This window comes from Rousettus aegyptiacus, unplaced genomic scaffold (genome assembly GCF_014176215.1).
Source record: "Rousettus aegyptiacus isolate mRouAeg1 unplaced genomic scaffold, mRouAeg1.p scaffold_m13_p_3, whole genome shotgun sequence".
Classification (NCBI taxonomy): domain Eukaryota; kingdom Metazoa; phylum Chordata; class Mammalia; order Chiroptera; family Pteropodidae; genus Rousettus; species Rousettus aegyptiacus.
This window is the reverse complement of record NW_023416306.1, coordinates 19355694-19372609: the sequence shown is the minus strand read 5'-3', so window position 1 is coordinate 19372609 and position 16916 is coordinate 19355694. Positions and strand designations below refer to the sequence as shown.

General features: G+C 37.8%; 1 protein-coding gene across 1 annotated transcript in view; it reads right to left on the bottom strand.

Annotated features, from left to right (window-relative positions):
- Positions 1 to 1173: 1173 nt before the first annotated feature.
- The window catches only part of SVEP1 (sushi, von Willebrand factor type A, EGF and pentraxin domain containing 1), a 136483-nt gene continuing 120740 nt past the window's right edge, over positions 1174 to 16916 (bottom strand). The window contains exons 42-48 of the mRNA XM_016130010.2: positions 15634 to 15807; positions 14243 to 14419; positions 11006 to 11176; positions 9783 to 9878; positions 7706 to 7801; positions 4770 to 4863; positions 1174 to 1460 (exon numbers count right to left, since the gene is read on the bottom strand). Of these exons, the coding sequence (XP_015985496.2) occupies positions 1439 to 1460; positions 4770 to 4863; positions 7706 to 7801; positions 9783 to 9878; positions 11006 to 11176; positions 14243 to 14419; positions 15634 to 15807 (830 nt within the window). The 3' untranslated portion in view covers positions 1174 to 1438. The remainder of the gene's footprint in view (positions 1461 to 4769; positions 4864 to 7705; positions 7802 to 9782; positions 9879 to 11005; positions 11177 to 14242; positions 14420 to 15633; positions 15808 to 16916) is intronic.

Sequence of the window (16916 nt, the reverse complement as noted above, 5' to 3'; positions counted from 1 at the left end):
CAATTGCAGTAGCTTTCTTGAACTTAAATTTTCCAGTACCATCTTTCTTTTTGTTACTTGGATTTCGAGATTTATTTTATAGTTTTATGACTATAAATGACAAAGATAAACACAGTTTGGAAGTTGGTGGGATATAAATAAACGAAATAAAAGGTATACTCATAAGCATGTAAGATTGGTCAAGAGAGTGAATGTCAGCAGACAGAAAGAGGAGGAGTCAATAGCTGAGGGAGATACAGGGCAGTAGAGAGACCCAGAAGGACAATCAAGATCTTTTTCATCATTCCTTCATTTCTTCACAGTGTTACAATGCACCCTGTGTCCTATGGGACTGTAGTTCTCCCAGAGGATGAAGATGAATTAATTGTGATTTTCCTATTTTAAACAAAATCTAGTATTTGGCTTTCTTTTCCAGAAGTCTGGGGAAGTGTTTATCTTGGTAGAAGCATAGTGTTGGAGTTAAGTGGAACAGTGGAGACTAAGGGGCAACTCAGCTCTGCCGTGGGCAGACTCAATTCTTTTGTGCAGGTGCGACCAGGAGCAGATTTCTGGAGAACTTTTTCTCATTTGCCTTTTCCCCTCTCTTTCTCTATCCTCCTATTCCTATCTCCTTTCTCCCAAAGTAGTGAGTTATAGGATTATGACCCAGAAAAGGCTCTCTGATAATCTTCCAGGTCTTGCATTTTTTTATTCCATATGTGAGAAGGAAGAGGAGCACTTTATTTTGTGAACCACAGTAAGTATGTTCCCTGCCCCCATCCACTAAGTTGATGCCTATGGCTTTCCAAATGTTGGGGAAGGAATTAGCTGGGCTGCTCTCAGCACCCAGACAGCATTTCACGTGGAGAGTGGTAGGTCCAATAGTTATCCTCTGGTTAAATAACAGGAAACCTTTATTGTTACACAGATTGTAAAGAAGATGGAACTAGAGAGACAGGACCTCCTTTACTGTAATTTCTCAGTACCCTAGGTGTGATCCTGTATTGTGCCAGTAGCATAAGTGAAAGATCATTAATCTTCTTCTTTATTCCGTGGTCACCTCACAAAACGGCACTATCCAGCAAGATATTATTTAGTAGCAAAATATATTTTAATTGAAAGATCATTTTAAGTAACTGAATAAAAACGTGTACCAGGAACTTTCCCAATAGACAGTAGCATATGTACATTTTGTGAGAGTGGAGCAGCATCTATTTAATATATATTTTATATAGAAAATACAGGCATATTTAAAAACGAAAACATGTAAGAAAGTATGTCACAAGTAATAACAAAATATAATACAAAATAAAAAGGTAAACCCCAAATAACAAGTTAACTAAACAAAAATGAGACCCAGCACCGTGTTGGAATTTCTTTGCGTTAGTTCCAGGATGCCCAAGACTATACCAGGAAGAGATGATTCTGCTTTTGGGAGAGCTGATTGGTTGTGCAGTGGTTAAAACCCAGTCCTCCTTTTCCTGGAAAAACGACAACAAAAAAACACAAAGAGACTCAACAGAAAAGACTGAACTGAAGAGGTAAGAGCTGTTTTAGGGGCTGATTAAAACAGAATTGAAAGTCTCCGGTACCTGAGTATTATCCATGGCGTTGTTTGTACTGATGAGAGTCATTCCTAGAGAGAACTAAGGGGCATGGATAACAGGTGCTAATTTACGAAAAGATCTGAGAATCAGCAGACGTGAGTTTTAGTCCTGGTTCTGTCACTACTATCCTATCTGATAATCTTGTCACCTGTAAACAATGAGGGGTTTGCACTTCATGATTCTGAAGGTCTCTTATAGCATTACCAGTCTGTGGTTTTTATTTATGACTCATTTAGGATCAATTTTCTGACAAGGCACGTAGAGATCAGAGGAACACAATCTCTTTCTTAGGGATTGAACTACCTGGGAACGATACCGGGTCAGTCTTACTCATCAGTAGAGAGGGTTACAGGTTGAGGGATTTAATGGAGGTCACAGGGTATTTCTCTACCAGCTATTACAGATGCCTGGAAATTGCTCCTTCTGTCAATAAGCATTTATTGAGCATCAATTTTTGTGCCTGTGCTGAGTACGAGGGACACAATCTTTAAGGCACTTAATCTCATGGAAGAGAAGGAAATAAACCATTGTTGGTAAACATTTATTGTTTTGATTTCTTATAAAAGCTTTCTCCTCCTCTCATTTCAGGGAATTTTATCTCACCCTTCTTTATTCTGGGCATTACCAGGCTCTTCACCCCTTCACACAAACGTATGTAAAGGTTTTGACAACATGATGCTTCATGTTAGTACAACATAACTTAACCCAGGACCACAGTTGACTGAACCCTGGTGGGCCCTTGAATTCATCTGGACTAGTCCATTCTTATCCTGGATTTTTAAACTGGGTCAGCACACTGTCTCTGTGGATACTGTAGTAAGACATGTAAAATGTGAGAGCTGGAAGCAGTTCTGTCTTTCCATGTGAACTGAACAGCAGAGAAAACCAGAGAGAGGATGGGACAGATTCCGGAGAGAGAAGGTGAGACAGGAGGTGGGGAGGCTTCAGGTGGTTTTCAAGTCCTCAGTCTGGTCCTCATGATGCTCAGCCATCTCATGTATTTGGATTCCATGAAAGGTCCCTCTGTTGTGATATATTCCTTTCTTTGTTTAAGCTACTTAGAGTTGCAATAAGACAGTCATAACTAATATGGGTCTTTTAGAAAAATGGGTGACTATAAGTGGGGGCGGGGGGCGGGGGGTGGGGCGGAGGGTGCTGCCCAGGAGGTGCTGGGTTGAAGTTGACCTTTCCTTGAATGTGGAATACATGTCTCAGCTTAATTCTGTGCCATAGTGTTTTGATTCCTTTATCAAGCTTTTGCATGAAAATGTAGATTTTGTTCTTTATTAGACAGTATTTTCACATAAGCTAATCCTTCCCCTTATCAAGAAAGACTCCTTTGAAAGTACTTTGATGTTAAGGAATCACATAAACTCTAGATTTCCTTTTATCTGTTTGAAGGAGTTGAAATATAAAGACTAAAATCATGAGAATGTTATACATATTTCCTGTTTCTTTTTGAGTCACTGTCATTTCTTTTTTTTATCTTTTTTTTCTTTCTTTCTTCTTTTCTCTCATTTTCCCCAGAAATCCATTCCAGTTTGACTCTCATTTTTTAAAATATTCTTTTGACATTACTCTCAGGTAATCCTAGAAGCTTCTAAATATAATTGTGCAATCCAAGTTTGCTCTTTGGGGTTCGGTTTATTTTTCTCTCTCTGCAGAGATGGCATACACTTGAGATAAGATAAGGAAATTCCCTGGCACAATACAGATTTTTTGTTAATTAAGTTTGTATTTAAATAGATTTTTGTCTTTGCAGATTGACTTTGACATTTCAATCAAATTCAAGGAAATAAAAAAATAAGAGTGGTTTTCAAGTTACCTGAATTTCCTATTTTTTAAAATAAATATGAAAATATCCTTTTGTTTTTAATGATTCTTATAAATGGAAGTAAATGTATATTATACAAATCTAACTGACATAATACAATGATGTATATTGAAAGTCTTAAAATAGAGCTGGTAATATTTTGACATTGCAATATTTGTGAGGACAGTATTTTGATACTGGCATCATGTTCCCTGATTTCAAACTATATTACAAAGCTATAGTAATCAAAACAGTACAATATTGGCATTAAAACAGACACATAGATCAAAGAAACAGAATAGAGAGCCCAGAAATGAACCCAACTAATTTACTACAAAGGGGCCAAGAATATACAATGGGAAAACGACAGTCTCTTCAATAAATGGTATTGGGAAAACTGTATAGCCATGTGTAAATAAATGAAACTGGACCACTATCTTATACTACACACAAAAATTAACTCAAAATGAATTAAAGACTTGAATGTAAAACCTGAAACCATACAACTCCTAGAAGAAAACATATGCAGTAATCTTGGCAATGTTTTTTTTTGGATTTGAAACCAAAAGCAAAGGCAAGACAAGCAAAAATCAGTAAGTGGTACTACATCAAACCTAAAAGCTTCTGCAGAGCAAAGGAAACCACAACGAAATGAAAAGGCAACCTACTGAATGGGAGAAAATGTTTGCAAATCACATATCTAATAAGGAGTTAATATCTAAACTATATGAAGAACTCACACAATGCGACAACCAAAAAACAAAAAATCTGACTAAAAAATGGACAAAGGATCTAAATAGACATTTTTTCCAAAGAAGATACAGAGAAGGCCAACAGGTACCTGAAAAAATGCTCAACATTACTAATCATTAGGGAAGTGCAGATCAAAACCTCACACATGTTAGAATGGCTATTATCAAAAAGACAAGAAACAAGTGTTGACCGAGATACAGAGAAAAGGGAAGACTTGTGCTCTGTTAGTGGGAATGTAAATTGGTGCAGCCACTATAGAAAACAGTATGGAACTGTCACGTGATCCAGCAAGTCCATTTCTGGGTATTTATCTGAAGAAAATGAAAATACTAACTCAAAAAGATGTACATACCTGCATGTCCATTACAGAATCATTTACAATAGTTATGACATGTAAACGACCAGTGCCCATCAATGGATGAATAGATTAAGAAAATACAGTGTGTGTGTATATATGTGTGTGTGTGTGTGTGTGTGTGTGTATACACACATATATGTATATATATGTATATATATCCACACATATATATACATATATATTATATATATTTTCTTAACCATATATATCTACACATTATATACATAACATTATAAACGTTAGTTTTCGGTTCTCTTACCTGGAACAGTCATGTCCTGTCCAAGCTGAGAGACAGTGGCATCGGTTTGGTCTTACGCATTTTCCACCATTTAAGCAGGGAGACTGGCAAACAGCTGGGATGAAAAAGTCATGCATTTATTTAATTAATACTTAGCGATTCTAAAGACGTCCGTGATATTACGTAGAATAAGCTCTGACTCTGTTTTCTGCTCCAGCCACCACCATCCTCACAAACTGTCTGTATTATGCATTTCTGCCACTTTGTTTGACCTCATGTCATTATGCGGCACCACCTCCCTTTTTTTCTTCTAGGCTAGTCAATTTTCATATTTAAGTCCCAGCTTAAGCTCTACCTAAGTATTGAAATCTTTACTGATAACTTCAAGTCCACTGATGCTTCTCTTCTTTAACCTTTTTCTTTATGTAACCAATTTGACACATAATGTTTCGAACTATAAAATTTTCACATGCTCAATCAGGCTGTAAATTTCTTGAGCGAGCCAGAAATGAACTGTGAGTGCTTGAGTCATTACAGCAGACATCCACCCTGAGGACAATAAATCAGGCACATGGGTTGTCTAAATTAACAGATGATTCAAAAGCCCTTTGTGTTTGCTAGGAAACATATTTCATGACTTTAACTAGCTTTAATTGGAATTATAAAACCTGGAATAGAGTTAAGGATGAGCCACAGATGAAAACCCTGAGTGAACACCCAAAGGTTTACTATATAGACATCTTTCTCAGAAATATGCTGTCTCATAACCAAATTCTTCATTTGCATGAGTCTATTTGTTGAAAGAAAGAAAGAAAGAAAGAAAGAAAGAAAGAAAGAAAGAAAGAAAGAAAAAGAAAGAAAGAAAGAAAGAAAAAGAAAGAAAGAAAAAAAGAAAGAAAGAAAATGAAAGAAAATCCTAAGAATGCTAAAATTGATAAAGAGCTAATACTAGACAGTTTAACATATCAAAGAGAAAACAGAATTCCCTTCTGGAAGAAAATAAAGTGCCTGTTGAGAAAAAGCTAGAAATGAGAAACATTTAGTCTCATTATTTCAGCCTCATTATAGATTGGAAAGCTAAGCTTCCCCAGCTGAAAAACTCATCTTTGGTGAAATATAAATACATGTTACTTCTTTAATCACTCATTCATAAAAAATGGAGAAAATGCCAGCAAGTTACAGGCACTTGATAAGGGTGGGAAGAAAGAGGACAAGGTCAAACACCAGTCTTAGCCCCAGGAGCTCTCTTGGAGAGTCAAGACTAAGAGCAGACCAATAGAATGCACATATCTCCAATGCAATAAAAAAATTTATGGAATGTTAGAAAATAGATTCCTGTGGTATAGAGCAAGTTTGGAGGTAAGGGGTACTTAGGCAGGGCTTTGAGGTTAGTTAAAGTTTGAGTAGTTAGAGGACAAAGGGAAACCATGAACACATGCTAAGGGAAGGGAGGGAGAGGGACTGCTTGGGGCGTAATGAGGAAGCCATCACTGCACAGGGGACAGTGTGTGATTGGCAGGATGGGAAGTAAGGGTTATCGGGTATGCTGAAGCCAGTCTACACAGCACCTTGGAAGTCAAAAGAATTTGGGCTCTATGTGAAGAAATACACAACCATTTTAGGTTCTTAAACAGGGCATAACATACCAAAAGTGGTACATAATTATGTTATTTGGGAAATGAGGATGGGAAGGTCAACTAGGAGGCTCTGGCAGGCCATTTATGTACTATCCCACTCATTGCTACAGTCGGTATAAATTCATGAGATAATGGAAGCCACCAAAGGCTGGGAAACCCTCTATTACAAGCTCCTTCCCAAAAAGATTCTTGGAATTTATGCCAGGAGGCGTGTGAAGAGGTCTTTTGCTAGCTGGTGACAGTGAGGATAGAGTAGGATGCAAGAGACACTGTACAAGAAGGAACAAAAAGAGTGATAATCACAGATGAAGAAGATGAAGATGCCCTCTGGTAGGGTGACTGCACATTTGATTTTGCCTGTGACAGTCCCCTTCTCTCTCACTTCCTTGACTTACTTATTAATAATGCCCCTACTTGAAAGCTAAATTGTATGGTCACTCCAGCCTTAGAGCTCACGACAAGCTCTGGTGTCAGTAAATCTGTTCTACTTTATATTTTGCTCCACTGGGGAGGTGGTAGAAATATTGTTTACAAAAGGGATGGTGGGCTTTTAGAGTTAGTACTCCATAAATACAGCTGGTTCTATTCTTTTAACAGTTGCTTAAAAATTCGGACATTAAAAACATAAAAATGTGCTATTTTTAACTGATTGGCTTATTACACATTTATTGAAATATCTATCATATACAGGCAGTGTGCTAGCTACAGAGAACATAAAGGTTGCAAAGAAACATCTTTGTCCTCTAGTAGGATGAGGATAGATCAATAATCGAGCAATTACACAGATATCAAAATATAGTAGGATAAATGCTATGCTTGAGATAGGCAAGGTTTGCTAAGGGGGCATGTTTGTCCCAAATCAAACAACAACAGTTTGTTACTTTTGTCCAATGAGGAACAATCTCTTTGATGATTTTTTTTCTCTTTAACTTAAATAATATTTATTTAGAGGCTTGTTTTTTTTCTAAATATTACCATGAATTTTGTCATTTAGCTTCACGGAGATTTAAATAATATTCTTCTGAACCTCCACATACTGTTTTCTCTACATTCTGAAAAATAGAGGTTACATGAAGAAGGCTGACAACCAAGTCAACCTCGCTGTTCTTCTTTGGCATACGACCCCTCAAGGTGTGTTTGAGGAGGCAGCCATGGAGACCACCATTCGAGGGACCATTCTGAGGAATTCTTGAGAAACTTGGGGATCTTTTTTTTTTTTTTTTTCACTGCCACCTCTGAATCTGAGTCCCACTCATCAGCACCCTCTCGGGCTTCATGGAACCAAGTCACCGAGAAAACAAACCATGAAAGAAGGCCTACCTGTATGACAGCGGGACCCCGTCCATCCAGGTGGGCAGTCACACTGATAAGGGGCCACACAGCGACCGCCGTTCAGACAGGGGAGAATGCATATTGCTAGAAAGAAAATCGAAAAGAATCTGATCAAGATACACTCAGATATGTTCAAGTGTTCAAAAACCATTTTCCAGGAGTAAAACCTTGTATGACTCACTAGATAATCTTTCGATGTGTGTTGTTTATCAATCAACATCACTGAGAAAGTACAATTAGGAAAGTAAGTCTGGACCCTTTGCCTGGTGCAACGACTTAATGCCAAATGTGCTGAGGACACGCAGTCATCAGTATCTGCTAAGTGCTTTGCCATCCCGCAAAATAAGCAGAATGTTCTCCATTTATTATAGTTTCAAATTTCCATTACGAATTATGTAAAATGCTTTAAGAAAGGGTTTGGCTGTCCCGAGGCTCTCTCATCTTGAATTAAATGCGAGAATGGGAGTTAAAAGGCTAGCTTGTAGGCTGGTGCTGGCAACGCATCAGCAGTAATGGGACAACTCCCTGGAGCCTGATGTTGACTGAATCAGGCCTTCCCTACACTCTCCATGCCAATCGTTCCTCCTACTAGAAATTACTGAGCTCTTTAAAGAGGAATAGTCTGTTAAAAAGGAGTGAGATTGTCTATTGGCTTGCTTTTCCCAGCGTGGGTCTCAAACCAAAAGCATTGGTATTACCTAGGAGTTGGCTAGAAATGCAGAATCTCAGATCCTCACTTAAATCTACTGAATCAGAATCTGCATTTAACCACATTTCCCAGGTGGTTTATACACACATAAAACCTTGAGAAACCTGGTCAGAAGGTCAGGCTCATGCTCAGGGAGCTAAGTCAGGCCTATTGTTAGGGTATCCCACGGTAAATTCTTTCTGAAACTTTGGACTCAGCATTACAGCAGGTCAAGTGGGAGCCCTCACTCAGCTGGAAGGAATGGTTGAGAAAAAAAGGAAGGAAAAATGTGATTTCTCTTCTTTCTTAATCACCATGAGAATACTTGCTTTGATGACTTGTTAGTGGCCTAAATTTATTTCCATCATATAGGGTTCTTTCTAGATTAGTTGAAATGGTTACGCTTAAAGTTTTAGAATCTCTTATAAAATATCTGGCCTGAGGAAAAACTGGTACGAACCAATGGCCATCACATTAATGACCCTTAATGTGATTCACATATACCATTCCCAGTGAAACACGAAATCATTTTATCCTCACATATATTTTTTAAGATATTGAAACAAAATGTGGTTTAGATATTTAAAAAACATTTAAAATAACTTATTCACAGTATTCCTGGAAATTCGAATTGAAATGTATTTTTATGAGGATCAAAATTCTATGTTAATTTACCAAGCATTATTGTATACAGGAGTGCCAACTTTCCTTATTTCCTTCATGAAAAAATGAATGGTGGGGCTGCAAATATTTCCTGCCAAGTACAATGTTAGGCAATGCCGTGAATTTATATCAATTGTAGCAATGACTGACACAGTACATGAATGGACTTTGGATGAGGGAAGACAAAGTCTGGGAAACCCTCTACTATAAACTCCTTCCTAAGAACATTCATAAAACTTTGTACCAGGAGTCATGTGAAGACAGCTTTGATGGATCTTGGTAACTGTATTTTCAAGGTCACTACTATTCCAGATCTTCTGTGACTAATTGATATAGTCAGATCAGCCATAGCCACTTTGTTTGGTCTGCTACAGCAGCGGTCCCCAACCTGTTTGGCATAAGGGACCAGTGCTCCTCTGAGAATCGAATGCCTGATGATCTGAGGTGGAGCTGAGGTGGTGATGCTAATGCTGGGGAGCAGCTGCAAATAAAAATGAAGTTTCGCTTGCTGGCCAGCTGCTCACCTCCTGCTGAGGAGCCTGGCTCCTAATAAACTATAGACCAATCATGGCCCAGGGAATTGGGAACCCCTGTGCTACAGGACAAGCAAACTAATTCCTGCCTCTAATAAAGCCATTTCCTAGAACTCCCCTGAGTTGGCAGCTTCCATGCAAATTATCGGGACTCAAGGTTAAGATTTAAGGACAGACTCACGTTCTTCACAGAGGCGCCCCATCCAGCCGTCGGGACAGGAACAAGCATTCGGGCGTTGGCAGATACCTCCATTCTGACACGGGAATCGACAGACAGCTGTAAAAGAAGTAGGATGGTCATAAATCTAGGGAATTATGGAAGGGTGATTGTCAGAAAATAGGATCGCTCATTTACAGTGTATAATGTAAGCTTTAAGGAAGGGAAACAAAACCAAATCTCAAGATTTGGTTGAGGACAAACATGAGAGACTCAGAAGGGGCATAAACAAACTTGGGTGGCTCTGAGAACATGGCTATCAGGGGTTTAGTAATTTGGGGATTCAGGGTAGGAAGGACAAGGTGGTTACTATAAAGAAGAGTCTCTCGTGATCTGGACCAGGGGACATGTCCCTTCCAGAAGTTTTGAAAATGTGCTTTCAAAGGTGGCCTTTGATGGCCAGTAGCTCCTTGGTGCTGCCACTGTTCTTCAGTATTTTAAAATCAACAAGTGAGGAAACACACAAGCCAGCCAACAATAACACAATCATCACTGACTTCCGACTCTAAGTGAAACCTGGTCTCTTCCTTAAGGATGCCACCTCGTCAGCAGCCTTTTCAAGGTGGCACATTCTCTTACAACCCATGTGTCAGTGGTCTTACGGCTCACTGTTGCTTTTAGATAATTAATGTCCTTTCTCCTGCAATAACCCTGGCCACTTTTGAAGCTCATGCCATTCATTCACTGATTTCCTCAATGCTCTCTGACCCTACAAGTCATTAAGGACTTTGGCCTTTTCACCCCAAATCCAAACCTGACCATTGTTCACGGGGCCATGTGGACAACTCATCCAACGACTTAATTATTCTTTTAGTTCCTCAGTTATACCTGTCTTGTTTACTAGCATAGTTCTCAACTTTCAGTAAATATTTGTAGAATGAATGGAATTATTATTATGATTTTAAATAATCATATATTAGAAGACCCTAAAATTTAGAAGGATATACTAGGATGTTTCATTATCTACCTATTTCTATTTTGCAGAATTTCAAGCCTTGAATCTAAGAGTTTTGTGTGAAATCTTTCAACACTCAAACCTAGAAAGGAAAATGACACAGGTGTAAAGAGAAAATTCAAAGCCAAGAAAATATAAAATAGTATGCAGACTAGTTATTGGCTATATCAGACTCCCATATACATTTTCCTATAGCTTCACTAAGAAAAATAACCATTCAAATATGTTTTACCTCTGCAAATAGGAGGTGATGTCCAGTTTCCACTCTCTAGGCAAACACTCTTTAGGGAACCCTCCAACATGTATCCACTGTAACACGAGTAGGTGATCATGTCCCCATACTGATAATGCACACCTCGAACAATTGCATTTTCGACATGAGTTGGTGGACCACATGAGATTTCTATAGGAAAACAAAACAATTAAGTCTGTGCCGCTCACCCAGCCAGTGAATGAGAGAGAACACAGTCTCATCTCTAAGACTAAATTAATTTAAAGAGCAAAGATAAAATACATAAAGGTAACCTTTTCACCTATACATATCAAAAATTAGATGTGCAAGATCAAAGGTTTTGTCTTCTGATTCAAATGTTGACATTGAACTGTTTTGTACTCAAGGCAAGAAGTCTGTGGGAGACCAAGAATGAGCTCTTGCACTTTGCTAGGGATGTGGCTGGGTGCTTACCAAATGAAAAGAGGAGAATCATGGGGATTACTTGCAGTCCATTATTTTAGAATAAAGATCATTGCTTTCAGTACTGTATATTCCATCAAGGCTGTTTTATTAGTGCCTAGAACAGCGCCAGGCATGCAACGGGCTCTCAATACACATTTGAAAAATAAGCAAATGTATGAATATTGTGTCTAGCCTATAGATATTCAATCGACACACCCCGATGAGGTTTATGTCATTCAAGGTTTCATGTTAGTTTTCTTCTTTTTGAGACTGTAAAGTAGTGGCTCTGCTTTTGGAATGTGTTAGAGAGAATGATAATCCTCTTTTAAAGTGACATGTGTTTGATATCCGAATAAAAATTTTTATAATTAATTTTGCTTTGAGACTTTTATGAGAAGCTTTGACATAACTATAGAGTTATTCTGTGGTAGCTCATAAGACAAGGAGTGGATTAGAGTCTGGACTTTCATCAATATCCAGTTTGCATAAGTCTAACTTCTAGATGAATCTTCACGAACTGGCTTCTGAAAGGTCACTCGGTGGTCACAATACTATTCAAAACTTGTCAGAGGGGTGATCAATTTGTATCAGCTTTTAAAATTTTCCTTCCAAAGTGGATAAAATTATTAATTCAATCAGTTGGATATCAAATATGTATTAATGTCTACTGTGTATCAGAAACCGGAAAGAAATAAATGAAAAAATGCCGTCCTTGCTCAAAGGAAAAAGACAAAGAATACTGCAATACGACTTAAAAACAAGCTGTATTAGGGCCCTGCATACTGTACTGTAGAAAAATTGAGTAACTAATTTGAATTACTTAAACAGAATGTAAACTAGCAATGTAATATAAATGTACTATTACTAAATTGAATGTAACTAATTAATTACACTTAGGATTGCCAGAGTATGAATTGCACTGAAAGGGTCACTTGGAGTAGGCCATAAAGCTGGAGTGGATCAGAGAGAAAGAGTGTCCAAGTTGGGGAACAAGAAAGACCTTGGTAAATTGACAGTTGATTTATACAAGTGACTATCAAAGCATGGATTTTAAACTATCTATAAGGGAAACACCTTGGGTTCTTATTAAAAATGCAAATTTATGAGGTTTCTAGCTTATGAGTCTGCATCTTAAATACCTTCCCTGGGAGATTCTCATGCACATTAAATTTTAACCGCTGATTTGTAATAGTGGCAGGAGCTGAGAAGAATGAAGAAAGTGGCTGCTCGAGTTCTTCAGGCAAAATATTTTGTTCTAAGCCAAGACTTCCTGCCTAATAGAAAATATAAAAGAGGGATTGAGGATAACAAAAAATAGTGGAAACAGTTTCCTCTCCAAGGCAATCCCTGATTCTCTCAAGAATACCGAGGAATACTTACGCATGCACTAGAACAACCTCTGTCGTAAGTGCATGTCTCTCCTGCTCTTTCCTCCAGCACTGGGTGGTAAGTCAAGGAGCCAAGACCAATGTGAGGATATGTGGGCACAATCAGGCCACTTGGCCTGTTTTAGTTCAGGGTGATGGCTTTAAACTAGATGAGTGGGTCAAAACCTACACCTGCTTAGTTCTTTCTATTTCACTAGGAGTAGATTTCATAAGGATCTGGGACCCAAAGCCCAGCTAAAAGTATAATACACACTTTCCTGGAGTAAAATAAAAATTCTAATGCTGTAATAGGCTGCCAGTTGAAAATTCAGGTCCTTGGGCTATTGATGTATCTCTTACTGTAAGGAAATATTACTAATATATACCAATTTACTTATTCTTCAAAACAAACCTATAAAATAGGTATCATTGGTACTATTAACTTAACATGAGAGCCCTAAGGTTCAGAGAAGTTAGGGTAATAGCATAAGTTTAGAGTCAGAAAGTTCTGCAGAATAGAATCCAAACCCAGGTGTTTTCTGATTCCAGAATCCCTGTGGCCTTCAGTATGCACACTTCTTATCTCATTAATTGGAGTGCAAGTGTTCTGAAGACAGAGGCCACTGTAGGCATAATAGATTCTTATACAATGTAGCCCAGTGCCTTGCATCTGGTTGGACTCAATGAATATTTGTTAATTGATTGCTATAGAGAAAGTACCTTGGACTACAAGGAAGCCAGGAGGGCAGGGTGTTGGGCAGGGAAGATGTTTTAACTGTAGGAAGTGTCAAGGGTTATCACAAGAGATGCTGCCAATTTGCATGTTCTGTATCAACATGGGCCTAGCCCTGTGCTTCTCAAATTGTGGTTCTAGTACCTGGAGTATCGCCTTATCATTAGAAATGCAAATACTCAAATGTCATCCCAGCCCTACAGAATCAGAAACTCTAGGCCTCTGGTTGGGATGGGTAAGGAACAGTAAGTAATCTATCTGTTTTTAACAAGTCCTCTAGGTGGTTCTGACACAGGCTCAGGTTTGAGAACCACTCTGGAATAAGTTTTGTGCTGCAAAGCATTCATAGCCAAATTAAAGGATAGTTTGGGGACTCTGACAATGTGGAGAAAAATATGTATTTTAGATTTAATATTTTGGTTGTTCTTAGAAGAGCACATTTTGAAAATCTGTTCAATGAATCCTGGTCAGGTAGGTTTTAGCCTAATTCTGGAAAGTTTTTTTCTTTCTATGTTTGGAGTTCAAAGACCTTTTTTTTTTTGAGTTTTTACAATTATCAACACAGAAACCGATAAGCAGGATAAAGCAGAAATCTAAATATCTGCTATTAATTGCTTGATTGGAAATAATCTTACAAAGATGAGAAAACATTCTGCACATATGCAATCGACTGGTGTCCACCGGTTGACTTACTTTCACATTTGGCACTTGTCTGTGTCCACGTCTCATCGGAGTTGCAGGTAATGATGCCTTGGCCCTGGAGCAGGAAGCCTTCTCTACACTTGATAGATACATTCTGATCAACATAAAACTCCTTTTCAGAAAGCAGAGCATTCTCGGGGATGACAAAAGGGACCGGGCATGGATTTGCTGTAGAAAAGAAAAGAAAATGTTTATGGTAGTTTTCCTCTTTTCTTAATTTATTTCTTTGAAGGCAGAGTATGAGCCCCGTAGGAGTTGGGTTTTCAGGGACAATAATATGAGGCTTAGACATATAGAACTTCAAACATTAAACACAGACTTGTTTTGCATTCACATGAAATTATTTGTGTGGATAAAATCAGATAAGATCTGAAATCAGGTAAGATCTGAAAACACCAAGTTATAACATGGGTCCTAGATATCTAAGCAAATTAAATAACTGTCTGAAGGTATGGCCAATAAAATTTTTTAAATTATTTTTTGACTAGCATTGGGGAAACAAAAGCCATGCTAGAAATCAAGTAGTCTATCAAACATTCCCATAATATTTGAAGAATAGTAACAACGCAGAGTAAATGCCTCTCACTATCCCTTTATTTTCTTTTACTGAACATCATTCAGAAAGATGAACCAGAGAATCACCAGATATATATTTAAGTGAGTTGACTATGCCCTTACACCCACACTACTATAACCAGGGCATTAGAACTTAAATTGTAGAGTTTACAAGGCTTATTGACAAAAATTGATTCATTTTTACAGGTTTGCAGGAAGAATAGGAAATTATGATAGCACAAGGATTTCTTACTGCAAATGTGTGACACACATGTCAACCTACAGTTCAAGCAATTTCAGTTTTTTTTTTTTTTTTTAAGTTTTCAATGGGCACAAAGGAAGTCATTTTGAGCGAGGCAGGTGTTAGCTGAATTCTAAAGGCTCAGTTACTACATTACAATACTTGAAACAGTAACCAGAGCTCTTTCAACTTACACCTTGCTTATGAATACTGCTTTCACTCCAGTAGTTATAATGACCTTTATTTATTATTTTTATATATACTTTATTAGTATCGCACATTAAAGTATTTTCCTTTTTCATCCCTTTCACGTCCCCAAGATCTTTTTCACCAAGCTGTATTTTCTTTTAGTGCCTGAAGTGTATAATCAGCCAAGGACTCTAATAAAAGATGATTCTCAGGCAGGATATTTTAGAAAACCCAAGTAGATTTTTAAAATTCCACACAGCGTTTGGTCCAGATGTGGACAGATGCTTTCTCTGGGCCAATGTCACGTACTAATAGAATTCTCTCTATGATTTAGACATTTGGGGAATTAATCATGAAACTGAATCTGATTAAAACCTCTCCTAAAGTCAACACACACGTTTGCAGAGAGGAACTGGGTGGCTCCAAGTTCCATTTTCAGTGCAGAATGCCTCAGGTGTCCCTTCAAGACTGTAGCCTCTGTTGCAGGAATATGCCACGCTGGGTCCTGTGGTAGTGTTTTCAATTTCAGCTTTCCCATTCAGAAACCCAAGTGGAGCCTCACATCTGGTCTCTAAAAAAATAAATAAATAAATAAAAGCCTCATATTAAACATTCTCCCATCCTCTTTCCTTCTTCCGCTACAGTAGGTGAAGGCATTCAATGCTCTGTAAAAAATGTTATAACCTACTCCTGTGTGAGGCACAATGATACACACTGAAGGAGGGGAAAAACCCAGCATGCGTAAGTTTTGGATTAATACGTGCAGGCAATTCAAGGTTGCTATATTGACCAATTGACCGTAGCAGTCATTATGTACACTGCCACCTTTTCTTGTTAACAATGCCAGGGGTATGCATGAACAAGTGGGTAAAATAAAGGAATTCTCACTTGTTAAGTTGTTACCATGGCCAAGAACTTTCCAGACACTTTCAAATTTATTTCTTACAACTAGAGTTGCCCAGATAAAATACAGACTGTTCAGTTAAATTTGAATATCAGATAAATAATAAATAATATTTTAGAATATATATGCCCCCAATACTGCATGGGTCATATTTATATTAAAAATAATTTTTAATCTAATATTTAAATTTAACTGGGTGTCTTGTTTTATGTGTGTTTGTTTGTTTGTTTGTTTTTTGGATAAATCTAGCAACCTTACAGCAACTCAGATGATGTCATTTCACAGCTGCAGAGAGGCTCAGAGAGGTTAAATAATTTGATTAAGGTCATATTGCTCATAAGGAGAGATAAAAAATAAAATTATTAGAAAGTAAAATATAATAAGAATGTATAAAGAACAGGGAACTATGAGCTTGGGGAAAATTAGGATACAGGCATTTTATATCTCTTCTATGAATATACAGACTCCATAAACTAATGGGTAGTATAGTTATAAAGAATGGTTTTGCACCTGTGAAGAATAGTATTCACAGGAATGTGCTAGGAGGAAAGTAAGCTCATCCTTTCCACAATCTTAAAAGGTACATTTCAGTCTTAATTTTATGATCTTGGTAAATGAAGGTAGAGGAGGTGATCTAGACCAGTGATTCTTAACTCTGGTTGGTCATTAGAATCCCTGGGAAGCTTTCCACCTAGGGCCCCGTCGCAGACCAAATCAGTCAGAATCTCTGTGCTGTGGCCTAGCTTCTGGTATTTTCTAAAAAGCTCCCCAAATGA